General features: G+C 47.1%; 1 protein-coding gene across 1 annotated transcript in view; it reads left to right on the plus strand.

The window, feature by feature from the left end:
- The window catches only part of LOC309601911 (E3 ubiquitin-protein ligase RNF38-like), a gene marked incomplete at both ends in the record, with an annotated part of 161,273 nt that extends 152,700 nt beyond the window's left edge, over nucleotides 1-8,573 (plus strand). Inside the window, one exon of the mRNA XM_082335173.1 lies at nucleotides 7,959-8,573. Coding sequence (XP_082191299.1) covers nucleotides 7,959-8,573 — 615 coding nt within the window. The remainder of the gene's footprint in view (nucleotides 1-7,958) is intronic.
- Nucleotides 8,574-20,877: the final 12,304 nt, after the last annotated feature.

Below are 20,877 nucleotides of genomic sequence, written 5' to 3' on the forward strand. Positions count from 1 at the left end.
TGCTCAAGCAGGGCCACCAAGAGCCAGTTGCCCAGGACTATGTCCAGATGACTTTTGCATTGTCTCCAAGGAGGGAGACTCCACAACCTCTCTGGGCAACCTGTCCCAGTGCTCGGTCACCCTCACAGTAAAGAAGTGTTTCCTGATGTTCAGGCTGAACCTCCTGTGTTTCACTTTGTGCCCATTGCCTCTTGTCCTGTCACTGGGCACCACTGAAAAGAGCCTGGCTCTGTCTTCTTTGCACCCTCCCTTCAGATATTTGTATACATTGATGAGATCCCCCCGAGCTTTCTCTTCTCTAGGCTGAACAGCCCCAGCTCTCTCGGCCTTTCCTCATATGTGAGATGCTCCAGTCCTTAAATGCCCAGGGACCTTGGCCAGTAATGCCTGAGACCGGTAACTGCGAGTAGCGGCACAGCAAGAATTGATCCAACTTTTCGCTCAGTCTTCCTGGACCAATCTCCCTGATGGGAAGGGAAGTTAAGACCTGACCTAGTGAATGTAACACTGCGGGGAGGAAGCGAGCGAATGAGTGAGTGTGTGAGATAATCAAGTAGGGTAAAAGCTCTAATCTTGTTGGTTCTTAAACCCCAGTATCCAGATCCACTATGGGTTGTCGTTTACTCTGTCTCACCCGTGACACCCTGCCAGAGGATGAGCCCATGGAAGTAGGTGCCATCCAGCCACGCCCCTCATCCCAAGAGCAAGAACACAGATGGAGGGAAGGGGTATGCTTTTACTGTGTTGAAAAAGGCCACCATGTTGTCATTTACCCCAACAAACCTCCTACCCTGACCACCGCAAAGGCCTTTTATCTTCTTAGTTTTATTAGAATTGGTCAAAACGTTAGAGGTAAAGACAACCCCTGTAAAAAAATATTCCATGTTTTCTTCTTTCCCCTCATACCCCACTGCTGTCTGGCATCCAGGTTGCCACGAAACACAGCAGAACAGGCAATCTTTGGGGAGGTTTCTTTTTTTCTCCCCTCTCTCTCGCTTTTTTCTTTTTTCGGGGGGGAGGGGGGAGGGAGACAGACAACGACAAAAGTTTCTCAAGTTATATTTTTTCCTTTTTCCAATGTGGCACTCTTAAAAGTCTTCCTCAGTTTTGGAACCATCACTGAGTGACAAAAGAAGAATGGAAAATAAACCCAGATCTCGCAAATGGTCAGAGGCTGAGAGAGCCCTTGAGAAAGTGTCACATACGCTTGCTCTGTTCTTATCCCCTTCTTTCAACATCCACTTCTGGTCACTGTCAGTGAAAGGATACTAGGTGGACCTTAGGTCTGACCCAGTATGGCTGTTATTATGTTTTCAATCAGTGGAATAAATGGGGAAAGGGAAAAAGGGAGACCGGAAGAGGGGAAAAATGTAAAAAGCATTTTTTGTAATTAATTTTGTAATCACTTTTATTTATAAAACAAAAAACCCTTCCATTTCAAAACCCATGGAACTCAAAAGCTTTGAGCATTTTCAAGGATTTTCTTTTTAATTCTGACTTGTTCTATCCTAATTCTACTCGATTTATATAGTCATCAAAAATATGCTTAGCAGTCTGAAAATTTTCCTCTGTGGAAAAATAATTGACTTTGCATCAAAAAAGACAGGAAAAAAAGCTTTTCCGATGAAAATGTGCTTGGTTGTTTCTTCTGTTTTGTTGTGCTTGGTGCTGCGCACGGAAAGAGTGAGCATGTCAATATCCTACGGTTCGTTATCTCCACATTACAGTTGGAGACCCGTTGAAATTCAGTGGGTGTACAGGGTAGGAATCACCTGTCCTATTTACACAATAAAATGTGGGATATCTAGTCACCCCAAGCTCCTTTTCCAAGTCAATAGCACCCCCAGAGGGTGATGCATGACACAAGATGATTATCTAAGGTAGATTAGATGGCTCACCCTGTGGAGCAGCCCATTTCTCTCCAAGATGGCTAGCTCAGTGTTAGGGCTGCAGGCGAATGACTACACCACCGACTAGTCCCTGGCCTGAGGTTAATCTAACTGAACAAGACGTGGAAAACTACTGGCCATGACATGAGAAATTGCTGGACATGACAGATAACTGTCAAAGCGCTGAGTGCAATAACAGGCCTTCATTGCCTTGACCAACCTTACCTGAGACTCCCACTCACATGCCCTCTGCTCACTGGTCCAGAAGCTCCATTTAAGCTCAGGCCCAGACTACGTGTCCTTGCCTGAGCTATGCTGTTGGTATATTTGTCTCCAGTCCTGTCCCTTGTCATTCCTGACATGTTGCTCGGACTTCCCAGATTGACCCCAGACCTGACTTGTTACCTCACCTGTGTCTGATGATTGTTGGACTGTTGATGGAACCTGCTGCTATCACCACCCCTGCTCTGCTCACCCTGCTCAGATACTGTGGTGTTGTGTCCTTTTTGGTTAGGTCACTGCCCCTGCCTGTGCTGTGGTTGCCCTTGTGTCAGAGTCCAGTACTCTCTGACCAGGTTCTTTTAGTTATTCCACATGAGGAGGGTTTAATGTTTAATATCAGATTTACTTATTTGTAGGTATTTGACGTTACATGGGATTTTTGATTTAGCAGAGTGATACAGCAACATACTGAAATCACAACACAAACACACTATAGCAATTGCAACATATAGTTGGATCACAATACAAACATGATTCCCATTACCGATATCTATATGTTCACCATCACGACACTGAGCATCCCCAGTTGCCAGGAGGGAATACGTGGGTTGAAGCCAGCTCAAGCCTGTTGCTCTCTTCAAAGTTCACCTTGCTGGTTGTCCAGTTTTTATGTTCTATGTTGAGCTGAGCCACATATACACTTCCCCCATGTTGGTCTGTCTGGCTTAGGAAGATAATACTCTCTAGTGATTATTTTAGGGAAGGCCATTTACATAACCAGTTGACCCACTCAACTGATACAGCTGTTTAGCTAAAACAGTCCCCTTTGTGTTAAGTTCAGCTTCCTTTACGATAGGCATGGTCACTTCCTACATTCTTTTCTGAGCTTCACCAGCACATCACCCTTGCCTATCTTCTCTGAGCCTTCTTCCGTTGTAGGGGTTCGTTGATCGGTCACACCTTGGTTCTCAGCTCACCTTCCTTCATGGAGCAGTTCTCCTCTTGCTGCTCCTTGACAGTTAGCTCAGGCCTTGTTGAGCCCTGAGCTGAGTGCCACGGAGTCTGGCTCTCAGGCTGGACAGGGACTTGCCCCCATGGCTCCCCCACAGCTCCAGGCTGACCTCCAAACCCTGCAGGAAGCTGTAATCAGCATGCAGAGGCAGGTCACAGCCTGCCCCTGCCCCCCACCTCCCCAAACCCTTCAATGGGCATCAGGTGAGGGTATGGGGATTTATTAGTGAGATACAGCTAATCTGTGCTGCTTATCCAACAGAAATTAGCCACACAGCATTAATAATATCCTGGCTCTCAGGGATGGCCCTAGACTGCGTCACCCCCTATACGGAGTGCAACGACACAGTGCTCCAGGACCCTGATTATTTATTCATTGCTCTGGAACAGTTTGGGGGGAGACTGCAATCGTGCAGCTGAGGCTGCCTTGCTGGAGCTCTGGCAAGGGAGTCAGTCAGGCACTAACTACACAATTGGCCCCTGAGCTGGGAGATGGAGATAGGATGCAGAATGAAGCCCCAGTTGTCGAAGAGGTGGCAGTCACCGACCTGCTCCTCCACCTGGATGCTCACAAGTCTATGGGGCCAGACGGGATCCACCCGAGGATACTGAGGGAGCTGGCAGAGGAGCTTGCCAAGCCACTTTCCATCATTTATCAGCAGTCCTGGTCAACCGGGGAGGTCCCAGATGACTGGAAGTTAGCAAATGTGATGCCCCTCTACAAGAAGGGTCAGAAGGAGGATCCGGGGAACTACAGGCCTGTCAGCCTGACCTCGGTGCCGGGAAAGGTCATGGAGCAGATCATCTTGAGTGCCGTTATGCGGCATGTGCGGGACAACCCGGGGATCAGGCTCAGCCAGCATGGGTTTATGAAAGGGAGGTCCTGCTTCACTAACCTGATCTCAGCTAAATACAGCTAAATAGTGCTGTATGAGAACTCCAGTGAAACTTGCAGAATTTAACTGACTGGAGCACCAAATTCAGGGAGACCATTTTCCCCTCCTTAGAAAAACCTAAATTTAGAGAAAGAAAGATTCTTTTTCACCTTTCACTGGTCTTCTTTCAACTGTATACGTCATCGGGAAGAGCAGTATTTCTCTTTGAATATTTCAGTAATTTCATTTGAAGAAATGAGTTGCTTGCCAAAAAATGACAGTACAAACAATATTTTCTAGTGCATGTGCTTGTAATCAGCCTGTATTTCATACTGTGAACTTCTCCCAATCCTTTTCCCAATCCTATACTTGAATTTCTAAACATCACCACCTTGTTTGAAACAAAACTAGGGAGTCACCAAAGATTTTCTTGCTTAGCCTAAGGAACAATCAATTGCCATGTTATTGTTACAAGTCTTACTTGATAAGCAGGGACAATATCTGAACATCAGAATCAGTTTATGTAAATCAGTTGGGATAACTGTTCTGATAACTTTAAGCTCTATTTTGCAAGGAAAAACAATTGCAATTTTGAAAAACAGGAAACAAAACCCACCCCCAGAATACCATACATGAATATCAACAGCTCTCAGGAGGAAAAAAAAAATGCTAAAATATAATTATCTAGCTTTTTACCATTACTACCACATCCCAAACCCTCACCTTAACCATACTAGCCAAATATCTCACAATCATAAGAGTGTTAATCATCGCAACAGCCTTTGTTATGGAATGGCAAGACTGAGTCCAGCATACAGAACGAGAACCAAGATGCACGCTGGTCATGTGATTTGCCCAACATCCACAGTGGAACATGAGACTTGAAACTGATAGGGAAGCTATCTACTTGATCTTCCTTCCTTCCATAGCAAGACCTATCTTTAGCTAAAAATGGAACACACACACACACACACACATATATAAAAAATCTAGGTTAGTGGACTGGAATCCATTGTCTCATGCTACATAACAGCTCTTCATTACAATCAGACTTAATCCTATTCCAATCATTCTGATACAGAACAACCATAGTATTTTGAAGTGTTGAGGCAGAATCACCAGGCAGTTTCCCCAGTACTGGGGATAGCTTGATCCTCAACTTAGGGATAGAACAGGTTATTTAAGGAACAGGAACTCAAAGGAATTAAGAACAACCGTTTTATCGTTCATGCAAATAAGGATTTTTACTCTGCTGTGTATTCTAGCTTTATCTTCAGATAAGATGTTCAGTGTTCTTTTTAGCTCTATGAACAGAAGACACAAAAGCTATATATATTTAAAAAGATCATAATTTTTTGTGATTCACTGATGTTCAAAGAGAAACTTATTTTCCAAAATGTGCTTCTACTTCATTGATATTATTTAGAATTACTGAACGTGTTAGACAAAAAATAGCTTAAATTGTGAATGCTGACAGGTATGCTGCAAATAATTGTGCGTACGTGTGCAGGGGTGAACGTGTAAAACCGAACTTCTGAACTCTCAAGCAGAAGCCTGCTAATTGCTAGCTACAGGCTGGTTGTAAATTTTCATAACACCAGTGCTAAACAAAAGTGACATGTCCTGAATCCTTCGATTAACAGAGACATGAGACAAAATCACCAATTAGGAGAGAGATCAGGCGTTGTGCTTCTGCACATAGACTGTTTAGAATGGGAAAATCGGAAAGAAGGTGGTGAATGTCCTGGCTGGAGGAAACATCGGAAACATCCTGGAAGTGGGGGAAGATCCTGGAGATGGGAGAGATGTGGGAAGACAAATGCCAGGGGATGCCCAGGGACCTTGGCTGGTAATGCCCCAAACTGGTAACTGTGAGCAGCTGCATGGCACAGAACCAACATGACTCTCTGCTTGACCTTCCTGAACCAGCAGCGACCTCCTCGATGGAAAGGGAAGTCAAGACCAAATGAACATGACACTTTGGGGGGAGTAAATGAGTAAGTATGTGAAATGATCAAGTAGGGTAAAAGCTCTAATCTCATTGGTTCTTAAATAAACCCCAGTATCCAGATCCATTACAGGTTATTGCTTACTCTGTCTTCCCATGACACTGAAGCAGCTTTTATTTGTAATAAGACTTACTTTAGCTATTTGGAATAGTACAGACATCAAGTGGATCAAGACACCTGCCTAATGCTTTCAGTAGTACATATGAACAGACAATGAGCAGGTATTCCTTCAGTAGCAGGCCAGATTCCTAACTACGGCTGTTATTCAAGAGGCCTTTCTCTGGCCATGGCAAATGAGGCATCAATATCAACTTGGGTTCACGCAGGTGCTCTACCAACACAGCTGCTCCAAGAACAAAAAGACACTGCCTGGGAGAAGGCTGCTCATTGAACCAAGAACAGGGTAGAAACCTTGAGTCATAGAATGTCTGTATTACATTTTCATCTGAGAACAAGAGGTAGTTTCTACTCAGAAAAGAGATATAACTAGTTGACTCAACATTTTTATACTTCACCAGCTTACATACCAATAGGACTCCAGCATGCTTACAATGTTTTGTGTTAGAGGAAAATATATCATACTACACTACACTTCCTGGAGAAGAGGAGACTGAGGGGAGACCTCATAGCAGTCTACAGCTTCCTCACAAGGGGAAGGAGGAGGGGCAGGTGCTGATCTCTTCTCCCTGACGACCAAGGATAGGACCCGAGGGAACAGCAGGAAGATATGCCAGGGGAGGTTTAGGTTGGACATTAGGAAAAGGTTCTTCACCCAAAGGGTAGTGGAGTATTGGAACAAGCTCCCCCGGGAGGCAGTCATGGCACCAAGCCTGACAACATTCAAGAAGCAATTGGACAATGCCCTCAGACATATGGTGTGAATTTTGGGGTTGTCCTATGCAGGGACAGGAGTTGGACTCGATGATCCTTGTGGGTCACCTCCAACTCAGGATATTCTATGATTCCATGAAATATAGATCTGCTTGGTCATGGAGCAGATCATCTTGAGTGCCATCACAAGCACATACAGGACAACAGGCGATCAGGCCCCATCAGCATGGGTTTATGAAAGGGAGGTCCTGCTTCACTAACCTGATCTCCTTCTATGACAAGGTGGCCCGCTTTGTGGATGAGGGGAAGGCTGTGGATGTTGTCTACCTGGACTTTAGTAAGGCCTTTGACACTGTCTCCCAGAGCATTCTCCAGCCCTGACCCACCCCAAGCACAGTCATTGCTATAAGATGGGAGGAGAACCCGAGACGGGGGGGGGGGGGGGATCACTCATGAGACTTTTCCCCTTTGGGTAACCATGGCACCTGGACACTGAGATTTTTGCCCTTCCTCATCCTGCACACACCCCTCTTTCTAGTCATCCTCAGGCTGCCCTGGTTATGGAAGCAGAACCTATTGTTAACTGACAAATGGTCTTCTTGGGCTTTCCTGTGGAAAGGGGATATTCAGAGTCTGAGGACAAGATCTGGCCCTGGGATCCTCTTGGGGCTGTCTCCCCCACCACAGCACCCTCTGTGACTTGACCAAGAGACTCCCATGTTTCTGGCTCTACATCATGTGAGCAGTTGTCCAGGTTGAACATACCTCTGCCTCAGTCACTGGATCCCTCACTCCCAACAATGTTCCTAGATGAGTACAGTGACTTTGCAGATGTCTTTGAGAAGAAGGGGGTGGAAACACTACTGCCCTATTGCCCGTATGACTGTCCCATTGACCTGATCCTAGGAAAGGAGGAGCCTTTCAGATGCATCTATGCCTGGAATTAGCAGCTCTTGACGACAATCTGGCATGCGGGTTCATCTGTCCCCTCCATCTCCCCCACCGGGGCCCCCATATTTTTCAGCAAAAAGAATGATGGAGGTTTCTGCCCCTGCATAGAATACAGGAGGTTGAATGATACAATGGTTAAAAACCGTCACCCTCTTCCTCTCATCCTGAAGCTCTTGGTACGTCTGCAGGAGGCTCGTTGGTTCACAAAGCTGGACCTGAGAGGGTCCTACAACTTCCTCGAAATCCAGCAGGGGGACAAGTGGAAACCTGCTTTCCACACCAGGTACAGCCACTACGAGTATCTTGTGATGCCATTTGGTCGCTGCAATGTTCCAACCACCTTCCAACATTTTATAAATGATGTCCTGAGGGACTTGCTTGATAATTCTGTCGTGGCATACCTGGATGACATCTTGACTTTTTCAGCCACTCAAGAGGCTCACGTAGACTACATGCAGGAAGTCTCAAGTGACTTGCGACAGAAGCATCTCTATGCCAAACTCAAGAAATGCTCCTTTAAGAAATTGAAACGGGCATTCACTACAGCTGCATTCTTAGATGTGGATGCCTTAGACGGAGCCGTAGGGGTCATCCTCTCTCAGAAGGTCAGCCCTAAGTGGGAGCTCCACCCCTGTGCCTTTTTCTCTCAGCAGCTCGCTCCCACTGACTCAAATTACATCTGGGACAAGTTGCTCCTGGCAATCAACGCTGCCTTTCACCTCCTCAAGGGGGCAAAAGACCCAACAGTGTTGCTGACCGACCACCATAGCCTGGAATACTACTGAGGGATGACGTGTCTCTCTCCCAGCCTTGCCCTCTAGGCCTCTTTCTTTTTGCACTTCCACTTCATTTTCACCTAGTGTCCAGGGCAGCAGAATGGCAAGGCCAATGCCTTGCCATGGAAGGGGGACTCAGACGCTTCGTCACCATCACAGCAGAGGATGAGCTCACTGCAGTGGTTAGAGAAACCACTGCAAACGGCGCACTTCTAGCAAAGCATCACGCTGGCACAGCCTAACTTAGCCTGCAAAAACAGGACAGCTGCCTGTATCGGGGGAAGAAGCTGTACATCCTGCAGAGACTGCACAAAGCACAGGTCCTCCATCAATGCTACCATGTACCTGCAGCCAGATGCATGGGCTGATGGAAGATACAACACCTGATTACCTGGACCTACTGGTGGCCCACAGTACAGGCCACAGTCCATGGACTTCACAGTAGACCTGCCCGCCCCCCCCCCCCCCCCCCCGGGCAACACAGCCATCCTAGTGAACACCTGTATTCATACCAAAAGGCCTCTGCAAAGACCACAGGGTTTCTTGCAGACCCTCAGTCCTGATCAGCCTTGGCAGTTGGTGTCCATGGACTTCATAGTAGACCTTGCCCCCCACACAGCTGTCCTAGCAACCATGGACCTCTTCACTAAGATGGCTCACTTTGTCTCCCTCAGGAAATTGCCCACAGACTGCCCAACTTCCTACAGCACATTTTCTGATGCCATAGCCTTTCCCAGACAGCATCATTACCGACTTGGGGAAGGGGGTGTGGGGGGCAGCAGTTTACAGCCAGATTTTGGAAGGAGCTTGTGGGGCTCTTCCCCATACAAACTTGCCTCTCGCCCTCTCACCACCCCCAGACCAATGAGCAGACAGAGAGAGCGAATCCGATCCTGGAACAATCTCTCTGGCATATTTTCTCCAAGATGACTGGGTCACCATCCTTCCATTGGCAGAGTTTGCTTACAACAATAACATCCTTGCATCTGCAGAGCAGACCCCATTCTTTGCTAACTTTGATTTCCACCCCCAGAGTCATCCAACCACAGCCAAAAGTGCCTACAAGAGGCAAGCAGGCAGATGGTGTTGCCTGGCCACAGCCTTCTCCATTGGTCACTGGGTTTGGCTTTCCAGCAAGCACATCCAGACTGCCTGACCATCTGCCAAGCTGGACCATCGTTATTTGGGGCCTTTCACTGTGGCTGACCAAATCAACCCAGTTACCTACTGCCTGGAGCTCCCATGATCCCGGAAGATTCACCCAGTTGTTCACGTCTCCCTCCTGAAGCCTCATCACACAGACCCTTTCCGCTGCCAGCCCGTGATAGAACCTGTTGTTATCGCCACTCCTGCTGTGCTCACCCTCCTCATATACTGTGGGGATGTATCCTGCTTGGTTAGGTCATTTCCCCTGCCTTTTCTGTAATTGCCCTTTGTTTTTAACTCTTTTTTTCCCTCATAGAGCAGTTCTGCTCTTGCTTCTCCTCGTCAATAATAGTGTGAGAAGTTACAGGCAGTGCCGTGAGGGATGGCTGGATTTCATATGGGGTTAAGGAGGAGACACCTAAGGGGAGCATCGGGGGCCTTTTGGGGAGCGGAATCTTGCAAGGCCAGCAGTGCTTGGGTAACTGTATCAGTAATAACAATATGGCCATGAATGCCTTGGAACTGGTATCAGAAATACCAAATTTGGGTACAGATGTAGTAAAAGTTGGGCCAACGGGGAAAACATGATTAGGGGTGATTGTTTATATGGGAGGAGAGGGGCATTAAGTGGGGGAATCCGCATGGCCATCTCTTGGAAAAATGGCTTGGATGCCAACAGCTGATAAGAGAGGAATGTGAGTGCAAATAGTGCGCATGAATATAATACCCAAAACTGTTTGAGAGAGTGTTTGCCCAAAAGCTGATGAGGCTGAAGAGGAAGTTTGCTTTAGATGACCATGAGCCAATTTAACAGTCATTGCTATAAGATGGGAAGAGAACCCGAGACTGGGGTGGGCCATCTCTCATGAGACTTTTCCCCTTTGGGTAACCATAGCACCTGGACATTGAGATTTTGCCCTTCCTCATCCTGCACACACCCCTCTTTCTTGTCATCCCCAATGCCCTCCTGAATTGCGTCTGTTCCAACCATCCATCTTAACTATCTCTCTGGGTAATCTCACTCTCTATCCTGTGTGTATGCATGCTGCAAGGGCTAGGTGCCAGCTACTGGGGAGACCTGTGTGAGTGGAATTGCTGTAGCTAGTGGAGTCAGACCGGGGGTGTAGGTGCCCCAGGCCTGTGGTGTCAGCTATTCGAGCAAGTGGGGGTCTCAGCATCAGTAGTTGGAGGGGCCACAGCTCTCTGGATCTAGGGAGGGTCCTACAGACTTTGTTCTTGGAGTGCCAGCTACTGGGGAGACTGGCATGAGCAGATACTGGGCCAGCATACATTCATGCATACATGTTCGCTTGCTACAAACATACCTATAGAAGCCTTTCTTGTCATTCTTGATATCTCTTGCCACTTTGAGCTCCAACTGAGCTTTTGTCTTCCTAACTGCATCTCTGCATGCCCAAGCAATATTTATATATTCTTTGGGAGTTTGTCCCCTTTTCCATCTCTCATATGCTTCCTTTTTTGCATTTGAGCTCTCTCAGTAGCTCACTGTTTAACAAGGCTGGTCTCTTGTTACGTCTACTCCTTTTCCTGCTTAGGAGGATGGACTGCTCTTGTGCTTTGAGGAGGCTGTCTCTGAAAATCTCCCAAGACTCCTGAGCTCCTTTGCCCTCCAAAGCAGACTTCCATGGGATCCCTCATAACAGTTCCCTAAACAAGTTGGAATCAGGTCTTCTGAAGTCCGAGGTCTTTATTCTGCTACTTGTCTTCCTCATGCCCCTTAGGATCTCAAACTCTGTGATCTTATGGTCACTGCAGACAAGGCTGCCATTGACAGTCACATCTCCAAACATATCTTCCTTATTTGTAAGCAGTAGGTCCAGAAGAGCACCACTCCTAGTTGGCACGTCTAGCAATTGCATTAGGAAGTTGTCCTCAATGCACTCAAGAAATCTCTTAGAATGCCTGTTCACCACTGTGTTGCTTTCCCAACAAATATCAGGGTAGTTGAAGTCCTCCATAACCAGGGCCTGCAGACCTGAGGCTTCTTTAAGTTGCCTGAAGTTGTTATTCTGTTTGCGTGTATCTCCCTGTATGCACATACATCTCCTGTGTTCATGTGCAACTCTCCCTGTGTTTGTGTGCACAAGTGTCTCCCTGGGTGAGCACATGAGCATTTCCCTCCATGTGTCCAATTTCTAAACAGCAGAATTGAAATGTACTTTCGTCAAATAAAACCTCCCTTCCTGAGATCACTTATATCTGGAGAAGAGGTTTTTTTCTGTTAAATATCATTTTTTGTGAAAGGCCCACATAACTGGGGAGGAGAGACAGCTATGTAAGAAGTGATCTCCAATATACATACACAGATATTTCTGCAATATATAAACCAATTCAAATGCAAAAACTAAAATTCTTTCTGAATTTTTAACATGATATTCCTTTAAAACATTTCCAATCACAAATTCCAAGAGAAAGTGGTGAACCCTGTTGTGTATAAAATATATCTAATTTTAGAGTAAGATTTCTAACGGTGTAAACATCCATACTACAGACTTCCATAAGTCATCTAAGTAACTCCCCAAGACATAAGCACAGTTACAAATATACTCTAGGAAAGGACTAATTAGTCTATTTCTCCACACTCCAATCCCAAAGAATGATCTCTCATTGTTTGCTGTGCTCCTTGCACCAATGCATAATTACTGACTTCATATATATAAAACCTATGTTATAGATATGGTTATTATATGTAGTTATATAGTTATAGATATAGTTTTTTAATATATTACATATATAATAGTTCTTATTGCCATATGCAAACAATGGTAAAAAAACATCTAAGACCCCAATCCTGAAAGCACAGTTGTGTTTAAAATTTAATCATGTGGGAAATCCCAATGCAGTCTAGAAGTTAACTCCCATGTTTAAAAATAAACATATAAACTTAAGTGTTAGGGTCTCAGTCTTGAAAACATCATAGCTCCAAAATAAAAGTGAATTGAGTGGTCAAAAGCTGTTCCTCAGAGGGATATCGTCATGTAACCATTTTTAACAGGAAATGGACCTGACACTTAAAAAGTCAGGTGTCAAATGGCCAATATAAAGAGATTATTAGGAAGAAAGATAGGGTTTCCATAAAATGATGTTTTCCTAGCACTTTGGAGTTACCAACATATACAAGAATTTAAGAAGCCATATCAGTCTTAATAGTTTCAAAAGACACTGACAGTAAAGGAAAAAAGTAGTCAACCAGCTAGGGGCTGTTTTGGATTTATATACGCATGTAATTTTGGAACTGAATGCCACTCCTGAAGGACTGCAAGCTTCCCCACAAAATAAATATTCTAAAAATCAAACACTTGATGCTTACAAAAGTGTGTCAGTTCACTTTCCAATACCAATAAAGCCAAAGGACAGTAAGAAGGCAAGCAGCCAGCTACTCATTAAGGAAATTAAGTAAGAGTACATCACCCATACACTTATGCTATCTACTACATTTATCAACAGTTTAGCTGTATTAGGGGGCTGTTTCTTTACCAAAGAGATCAGAGCTAACCATAGACAATCACTGAATCTCACATAATATTTTGGAGGATCAGCTAAACAGAGTAACTACAATCAAAGTTACACAGCCCTGGTATTATTCAGAATACAACAAAATTTTATATGATAGTACAGACATATTTAAAGGCATGGTAAAAAAAACCAGTAATCTCAAATTAGAAAAAAACCAACATTATACCAACAGGCTAGGAAATACGAAGACAGCATAGATACTATATTAACAATGATTATACTAAGAACAAATGTGCCCTCTCGAATTTAATTAAAGCATTTCTTCTCCAACAGCATAATTTATAATGCCACATCCGATGCTAAGAAAAAATATATCTGAAAGGTCTCAAAGGATGGAATAACTTTAAATGCTTCTATCCTAACACCCCTTTGAGCCACATGGAACAAGAGAGTTCAGAAACTTTCTCCAGCAGTCCAGTCCACTCAACGATTCCAACACCAGAAATACAAGGAGAAAATACGCAGAGAAGGAAATGGCTTCTCAACACAGTCCTGAAGACTCCACAAACCCCCGGTCTTGGTGAGTCTGTTTCTCTTCCCCCCCGATACACTCCAGTTTCAGCTGTTTGCCAGGAGGTACAAAACTTGATCAAGAACCCCAACAAGTTTATTTGTTTTGGTATAATCCTAGCAGAGTTTTTGCTCAGTCCCTTTTCCGGGAGCCCCGACGTCTCCCCCGTGTGCGCTGCTGCTCTCATGTCACCCTCGGGTACTCAGCACCCTCCGGGCCGCGAGGCGACCACTCAAGAAGGTCACAAGCTCTGAGGGCAGAGACACCCCAAAGGAGATGGAGGGCGATACCACGACTCTGGTCTCTCCCCCATCCCCGCGTGTTTTACCGCCTGACGTCCAGACACCCGTCGTGTCTCCCGTGGGGACACATACCCAGTGGGGCGGGCATAACTCCACTGAAGTGTTGAGGAGGGTGTCAACTTCTGGGACCTTTGGGGGAGAAGATGAACAAAGGGGTAGTCCGGGGGGGGGGGGAAGCCTTCCCCGCCCCAAAATACTTCCCCGCCTCACACGCACCGCTTACCTGACACAGGGGCTCTGGTGCCCGGGGCGGCGATGTGTCTGCCTCTGCTTTGGCTCTGAGTTCCTTGCTCCGGGAGGCTCGGCCTGTGTAGGGGTGGCGGCAGCTGCTGGCAGAGGGTGGGGGGAGGCGGCTGCTGGAAATGAGCGGCGCCCCTGTTCATGGCGAAGCTGAGGAAGCTGGAGTGGATTCGGGGGGGCTCCAGGAGGAGGAAGGGAGCTGGCGGGGAGGCGACGGCTGCGGCAGCGATGGGGGAGGGGGAGGAGGAGAAGAAGGCGGGGGGCGACAGCGCAGAAGGAGGGGGGAGGGAGACGGCGGAAGAAGCCACCAATCTTCTGGTGAGCCCAACTCCCCTACCCGCTTCTCCCACCTGGCGATCCGATCGATCTTCAACGCCGTCCTCCCCGGACTTTGCGGATTCCCGGTCGTGGTTCCGCAGGCAGGCGGAAGGAAAGAGGCGGGAGTCGAGCTGTACAGCGCAAGGTTGCGAGTTGGCGGCGATCGGCATCACTTCCCCCCGCCCGCCCCCAAGCAGTTGGCAGCAGACGGGGTCCCAACTGCCCAGACAGCGCACGAGGGGTGGTGGGCACGGCAACAAACTTCCTTTCGGTCTCCCCTCTCCTGCGAAGTAGCAGCGGTGGGGCAAGGGGGCTGCCACCGCTCGTTGTCCCCCGGTACGGGCTCAGGGGCACTGGGCGGGGGCTGAGCCTTGCTAGCTCGGCAGGGGAGGCGATTAGCTGTGCCTCACGACTCAAAGGGCTAGGGCTCAGTGCAAGAGAGAAAACAAAGGCAGCATGGAAGGCTATTATACCTCTCCCTCCCCCGCCTCCGCCCTGGAAACAATAACAGCACTACGCCAGGGGAGCGAAAGAAAAGGGTATCCGAATCAGTGAAGTCCGTCCCCCCTCGCCCTTCCGTCTCGGGGACTTCCTCTGCCGTCTTGGCCCCCCTCGTACAAGACGGCAAGGTCCACTTCTCAATCCCGGCCCTGACCGGAAGAGGGGGATGATTCCCCGCGGGTGCCTGTTCATGTATTAGATCCGCCTTTGTGTGTGTGTGCGCTTTCCCCTTTCCCTATGTAGGGAAGGGGCAAGTCCTCTATTACCTAACGCTGGTCTGGCTGCTCTCAGGGAAAAAGTTACTTCCTTCCTCCTCTGCCATCGGCCTCACCAGCCCAGCATAAATTATGCACGGTGAGAAAGAAGAGTGCTCAGCTCACAGCCAGCCCTGCATCTTCCCGCTTCCATACCAACTCTGTCCACTCGGATCCCAAGGCAGCAGAAGGGGCCAGTGCCTTTCTGGAACACCAGCTCCCGCACAGGACAGAACGTGACAGCCAGGGGAGGGCCTCATCCCCACCAGACACACAAACTTTTCTCCCCTTGTTTTGTTCTCCCCTCTCCTTCCTTTCTCCACTTCTTTTCCTTCCATCCCACTCCCATTGCCAGCATTCAGCTGCACCAGCAGGTCTCAGCCCAACCACCTTGGGTAACCCTTGGCCATGCTGGAAGGGGAAAGCTGTCCTGCATCATACAGCACTTGAGATGCTAGGGCACATCCCTCTCCCAGGCCTTACTCCCTTCTTTCCCCAGACTCTACTTGCCCCCACTCCCAGCAGTGGCAGTGATAGATGTCTCAGCAGTCAAGAGCCTGGTGCTGAGCTCAGGCAGAGCTCCGCTCATCTTTATCTTTTTTTCCCTTCTCCTTTAAAAAACTTATGACCAAAGCATACAAGCAACAGAGGGAGAGCAGCCGCACATGAATTGCCACACGTGCACACAGAAAACAGAAAGCCACTGGCTAGCAGTACTGCCTGTACTGCTCGGCATATACTGGAGCATCTCAATAAGAGGAAAGGCCGAGAGAGCTGGGGCTGTTCAGCCTAGAGAAGAGAAAGCTCGGGGGGATCTCATCAATGTATACAAATATCTGAAGGGAGGGTGCAAAGAAGACAGAGCCAGGCTCTTTTCAGTGGTGCCCAGTGACAGGACAAGAGGCAATGGGCACAAAGTGAAACACAGGAGGTTCAGCCTGAACATCAGGAAACACTTCTTTACTGTGAGGGTGACCGAGCACTGGGACAGGTTGCCCAGAGAGGTTGTGGAGTCTCCCTCCTTGGAGACAATGCAAAAGTCATCTGGACATAGTCCTGGGCAACTGGCTCTTGGTGGCCCTGCTTGAGCAGGGGGGTTGGACCAGAAGACCTCCAGAGGTCCCTTCCAACCTCAACCATTCTGTGATTCTGTGTGTGTGTGTGCGCGTACATGGCTATAAACTCAACAGGGAAGGCTTGAAAGGGTTTGGTAGACTTTTCCAGCCCTGGCTCCTTGCCATCCATGCACTTTCGATTAAATGAGCCTTTGCCTTACCAGGGTGGCCCTGGTTCCTGGGAGATCTGCACAAAGCCAGGGAGTCTCTGCCTGCAATAAATATGCAGCAATCAATTGTGTTGGAAAGCCCTGAACAGACCAGACACACCGAACCTGCAATTGTCATTTTCCCCTTTGCGCTGCTTTAATGATTAGGACTCAAGCATGTCCTTTATGCTCCAGCTACCCCTAGCTTCTCCCATTGCTCCAATTCAGAAGCACCTACAAGCTTCTCCCCACACCTTCCCCCCCCCCCCCCCGCATGCAGTGAGTTAGCAGGGAGCTGCAGGGAATGTCTGTAATTGCAAAGGCCTCTCCAGCAACAGGGCTGCCTTTGCAGTGACGTATTTCTCTCCCTTTCAGCCAAATGCTTTGCGGGCGGGGCGAGGAGCGGGGTGGGAGAAGAGGGAACTGCTACGATCGTTCGATTGGGCGGCCGGGCTATTGCACGAGGCTGCGCGCCGGATGCAGGGCTGACTCTTCATCCATTACATGCAAGCGCTTGCTGCTGTTTGGGGAGAAGAGTTGAGCAATCGGAAAGAGCAGGGCACGGTGGCGGGGACAGGAATCAATTATTTACAAAAAACAAAGGTACCTTGGGCTCGTGGAAAGGTTTTTGTAGCGGGGGGGGAGGGGGGGAGAGAGCGCTGCAGAGGTGGCTCCTATGAGAAGACATCAGAAGCTGCCCCCATGTCGGATGGAGCCAGTTTCAGCCGGCTCCAAGATGGACACACCGCTGGCCAAAGATGAGACAATAAGTGATGTTGGGAGCGCCTCTGTGATAATACATTTAAGAAAGGGTAAAAAACGCTGCGCAACAGCAGCTGGGAGAGAGGAGTGAGACTATGTGAGAGAAACAACTCTGCAAACACCAAGGTCAATGAAGAAGGAGGGGGAGGAGGTGCTCTAGGCGCAGGAGCAGAGATTCCCCTGCAGCCCGTGGTTCAAGACCATGGTGAGGCAGGCTGTCCCCCTGCAGCCCATGGAGGTTAATGGTGGAGATATCCACCTGCAGCCTGTGGAGGACCCCAAGCCAGAGCAGGTGGATATACCCTGAAGGAAGCTGCAGCCCGTGGAGAGGAGCCCATGCAGGAGCAAGTTTTCTGGCAGGACCTGTGGCACTTGGGGGACCCACGCTGGAGCAGTCCATTCCTGAAGGACTGTACCCCGTGGAAAGGACCCACGCTGGAGAAGTTCGTGAAGAACTGCAGCCCATGGGAAGGACCCACGTTGGAGAAGTTCAGGAAGGACTGTCTCTCATGGGTGGGACCCCACATTGGAGCAGGGGAAGAGTGTGAGAAAGAAGGAATGGCAGAGACTAAGCATTATGAACTGTTTGCAACCCCATTCCCCATCCCCCTGCACCGCTTGGCAGGAGGAGGTAGAAGAGTTGGGAGTGAAGTTGAGTCTAGAGAAGAAGGGAGGGGTGGGAGAAGGTGTTTTAAGTTTTGTTTTATTTCTCACTATCCTACTCTGTTACAATTAATTGACAGTAAATTAAAATAATTTTCCCAAGTCGAGTCTGTTTTGCCCGTGACAGTAATTGGTAAGTAATCTCCTTGTCCTTATCTCGACTCACAAGCTTTTCATCACATTTTCTCCCCCTCTCTTGTTGATTGAGGAGGAGTGATATAGTGGCTTGGTGGGCAGCTGGTGGCCAGCCAAGATCAACCCACCACATCACCTTTTGTCAAGCATGTGCTTTTTCACCTCCTGCAGCTCCATCAGCCTCCCTCTCATACACCCCTTGTGTGCACAGGTTTCTTTCCCCAGTGCTCAATCCCCCCTTCACTTTCCTTCCAGCCATTTTCCCCAGTTCTCCCTGTATTTCACAGGCCTGTTGTCCCAAGAGCGGGGTCATTAGCCCAGTGTGCGGATGCCAATTAACACACAGAGCAGAGGTATTTTATTTCCTTCATATTTGTGCAAAGATGGGTGCTAGGTGGCAGTTCCACAAATCTAGCAAACTTTCGTACGAAACTACAGCATATTTATCCTGCTACATGATTAGTATAAACCCGCCCAAATTTACACTTATTGTTTAGTGATTAACATTTCATGCACTATTGGTTTACTATATTTAAATTAGCCTCACTTGCTATGCAAATTAGCACGCATGCTCCTTGGGGGGGGGGGGGGGGCAGGTCTTTCCAGTCCTGAATTGAGTGGTCGTGATCTCCCCTCATCACTTTTACCTTTCACCTAGTTGCTGCAGTTTTATCTGACTTCGTGGTTTTTTTGGCAATCACCCAGCCTTTGGTGCCAGGATATTCCCTTTTATCAGTCTGTTAGCTCCTCTTCAAGGGTATAGTAGTTAGTTTCTCACGGTTCATTAATAAAACAAATACTTTCTTATCTTTTAGCTCCTTCTCCTTATTGCCAGATTCTCTTTGCAGAGCACAGGTGGTTCATAGTTTTGCTCAGTGGAAAATTTTGCGTTCTGTGGGATATCAGACCCATCACAGGGAGTAAACGCTGAAATCTGTATCTTCAGCTTCCCCATAGCATAGCACGTGCTGAAAAGTCAGTCATATTGATGGCATAGGGTTGGGAATTAGGCATTACAGTGGCCATGGTGCAAGGCAGATGTGTGCATTCCTCAGCCTGGCACCTTTAGAAACTTTTCCCTGGGCTTTATTTCCCCTCCTGAGACAGTGAAGCAGGGATGCTATGGGCATAATTGGTTAGTAATATGTGTCCATATTGCCTGACAGACAAATTACTTCCCTTCAAAGAAAGGGGCAAGCTCTAATCCTTGGAGAATCCACTGGGACCTTCATGGCCTCCCAGGGTTACATGCAACCAATGATGGCCCCTTGCATGAAGATTAATTATCATTTAAAAATTCCAGATATTTGATTATTGTAGTGATGCCCAGCTCTACTGTCAAGATCAATCAGAAGAGGTGTCTGGAAAGATAAACAGTTAATTTTAATTAGGAACAAGAAATGGACAGGTGTGGCAGGGTGACAGACTTTTCAGTTACTTCGATTTGCTTCAAAAATACTTCAGTTAGTATTTGAAGGGGTAACATTTTCTAGACCTGTAGCTTGCAGTTTCTTGGTGCAAGCAATTACACTGACCTTACCATTTTATATAGAGTTTGATATATAAGTAAACTTAAATTTGACACAATGGCTACAGCATATTACTTTGGTAACATATCTCGTAAGCATTTTTAATTTCAACCATTTTACATTAAAAGATACTAAGAATGCAGCTAGGACATTTTCTCACAAGAATTAAAAATGTTTGTGTATTTAAATACCTACATTTGTTAAAATAAATTGAGTTTTAGTTTTCAGGAAGAGTAGATAATGTGAAAATTGACATGTACATAAGCAAAGAAAAAGTCTTTACTCAACAAAATTTACTACCTAAAAGGTGACATGTAGTGTCACTTGTTGAAGAAGAATTATGTCAGCTTTAATGTATAGATGGAAAATTCATTTACTTCTAAATATTACAGCAGTGCCATGTTCTCCGCACAACCCCAAATACAACTTAATTGACAGGAAAGGTTTCTTCTGTTTATTCTTTTACAACTGTAATAGTTAATGCCCATCCCCAAAGACAGTCCTTCACTACAGAAAGCTTTCCAGACTTCATGAGACTTTCAATGTCACCTACCTGCATCACCCCTTTTCCTCATTCCTACATGTGGATTGGTTTGGGTTTTCATCTAATGTAAGAAGAGGTCACCACGCCACCTCCAGAGAGGTGATACCACTGGGCCTTGCAGCCTTGTGCTGAAAATCATGGAATGTCTTCCAGCGATTATCTAAGGCCATTTGAGGTCTTTCTAGGTTAGTTTGCTAAATTTCACAAACCTAAACACCCCACAGATGATTGCAAGTAACAACTTCTAGCTAGCCACCTTGTAGAATATAAGGGTCAAAAGCACTTTTTCTTGCCATCCTGTGCTTTGCCTTTGTGAGGTACTCACAACTTTTCATAGTCCCTATCACCACTATATGGTAACCACACAGCTCTTTTCATAAAGAAATTTCATACAGAAATGACAGAAACAGGAGGATATAGAAAACCACCATTGCTTTATGGTGATTCAACCTTCATTCAGTTCCTGTGTGTAAGTTTCTTTAAAACTCTTCCTGTACTGACAATATTGTCCTCAGTACAGGAAAGACATGAACCTGTTGGAGAGGGTCCAGAGGAGGGCCACAAAGATGATCAGAGGGATGGAACACCTCTGCTATGAGGAAAGGCT

This window comes from Platalea leucorodia (assembly GCF_965183815.1).
Source record: "Platalea leucorodia genome assembly, chromosome: W".
In the NCBI taxonomy this organism is placed as follows: Eukaryota; Metazoa; Chordata; class Aves; order Pelecaniformes; family Threskiornithidae; genus Platalea; species Platalea leucorodia.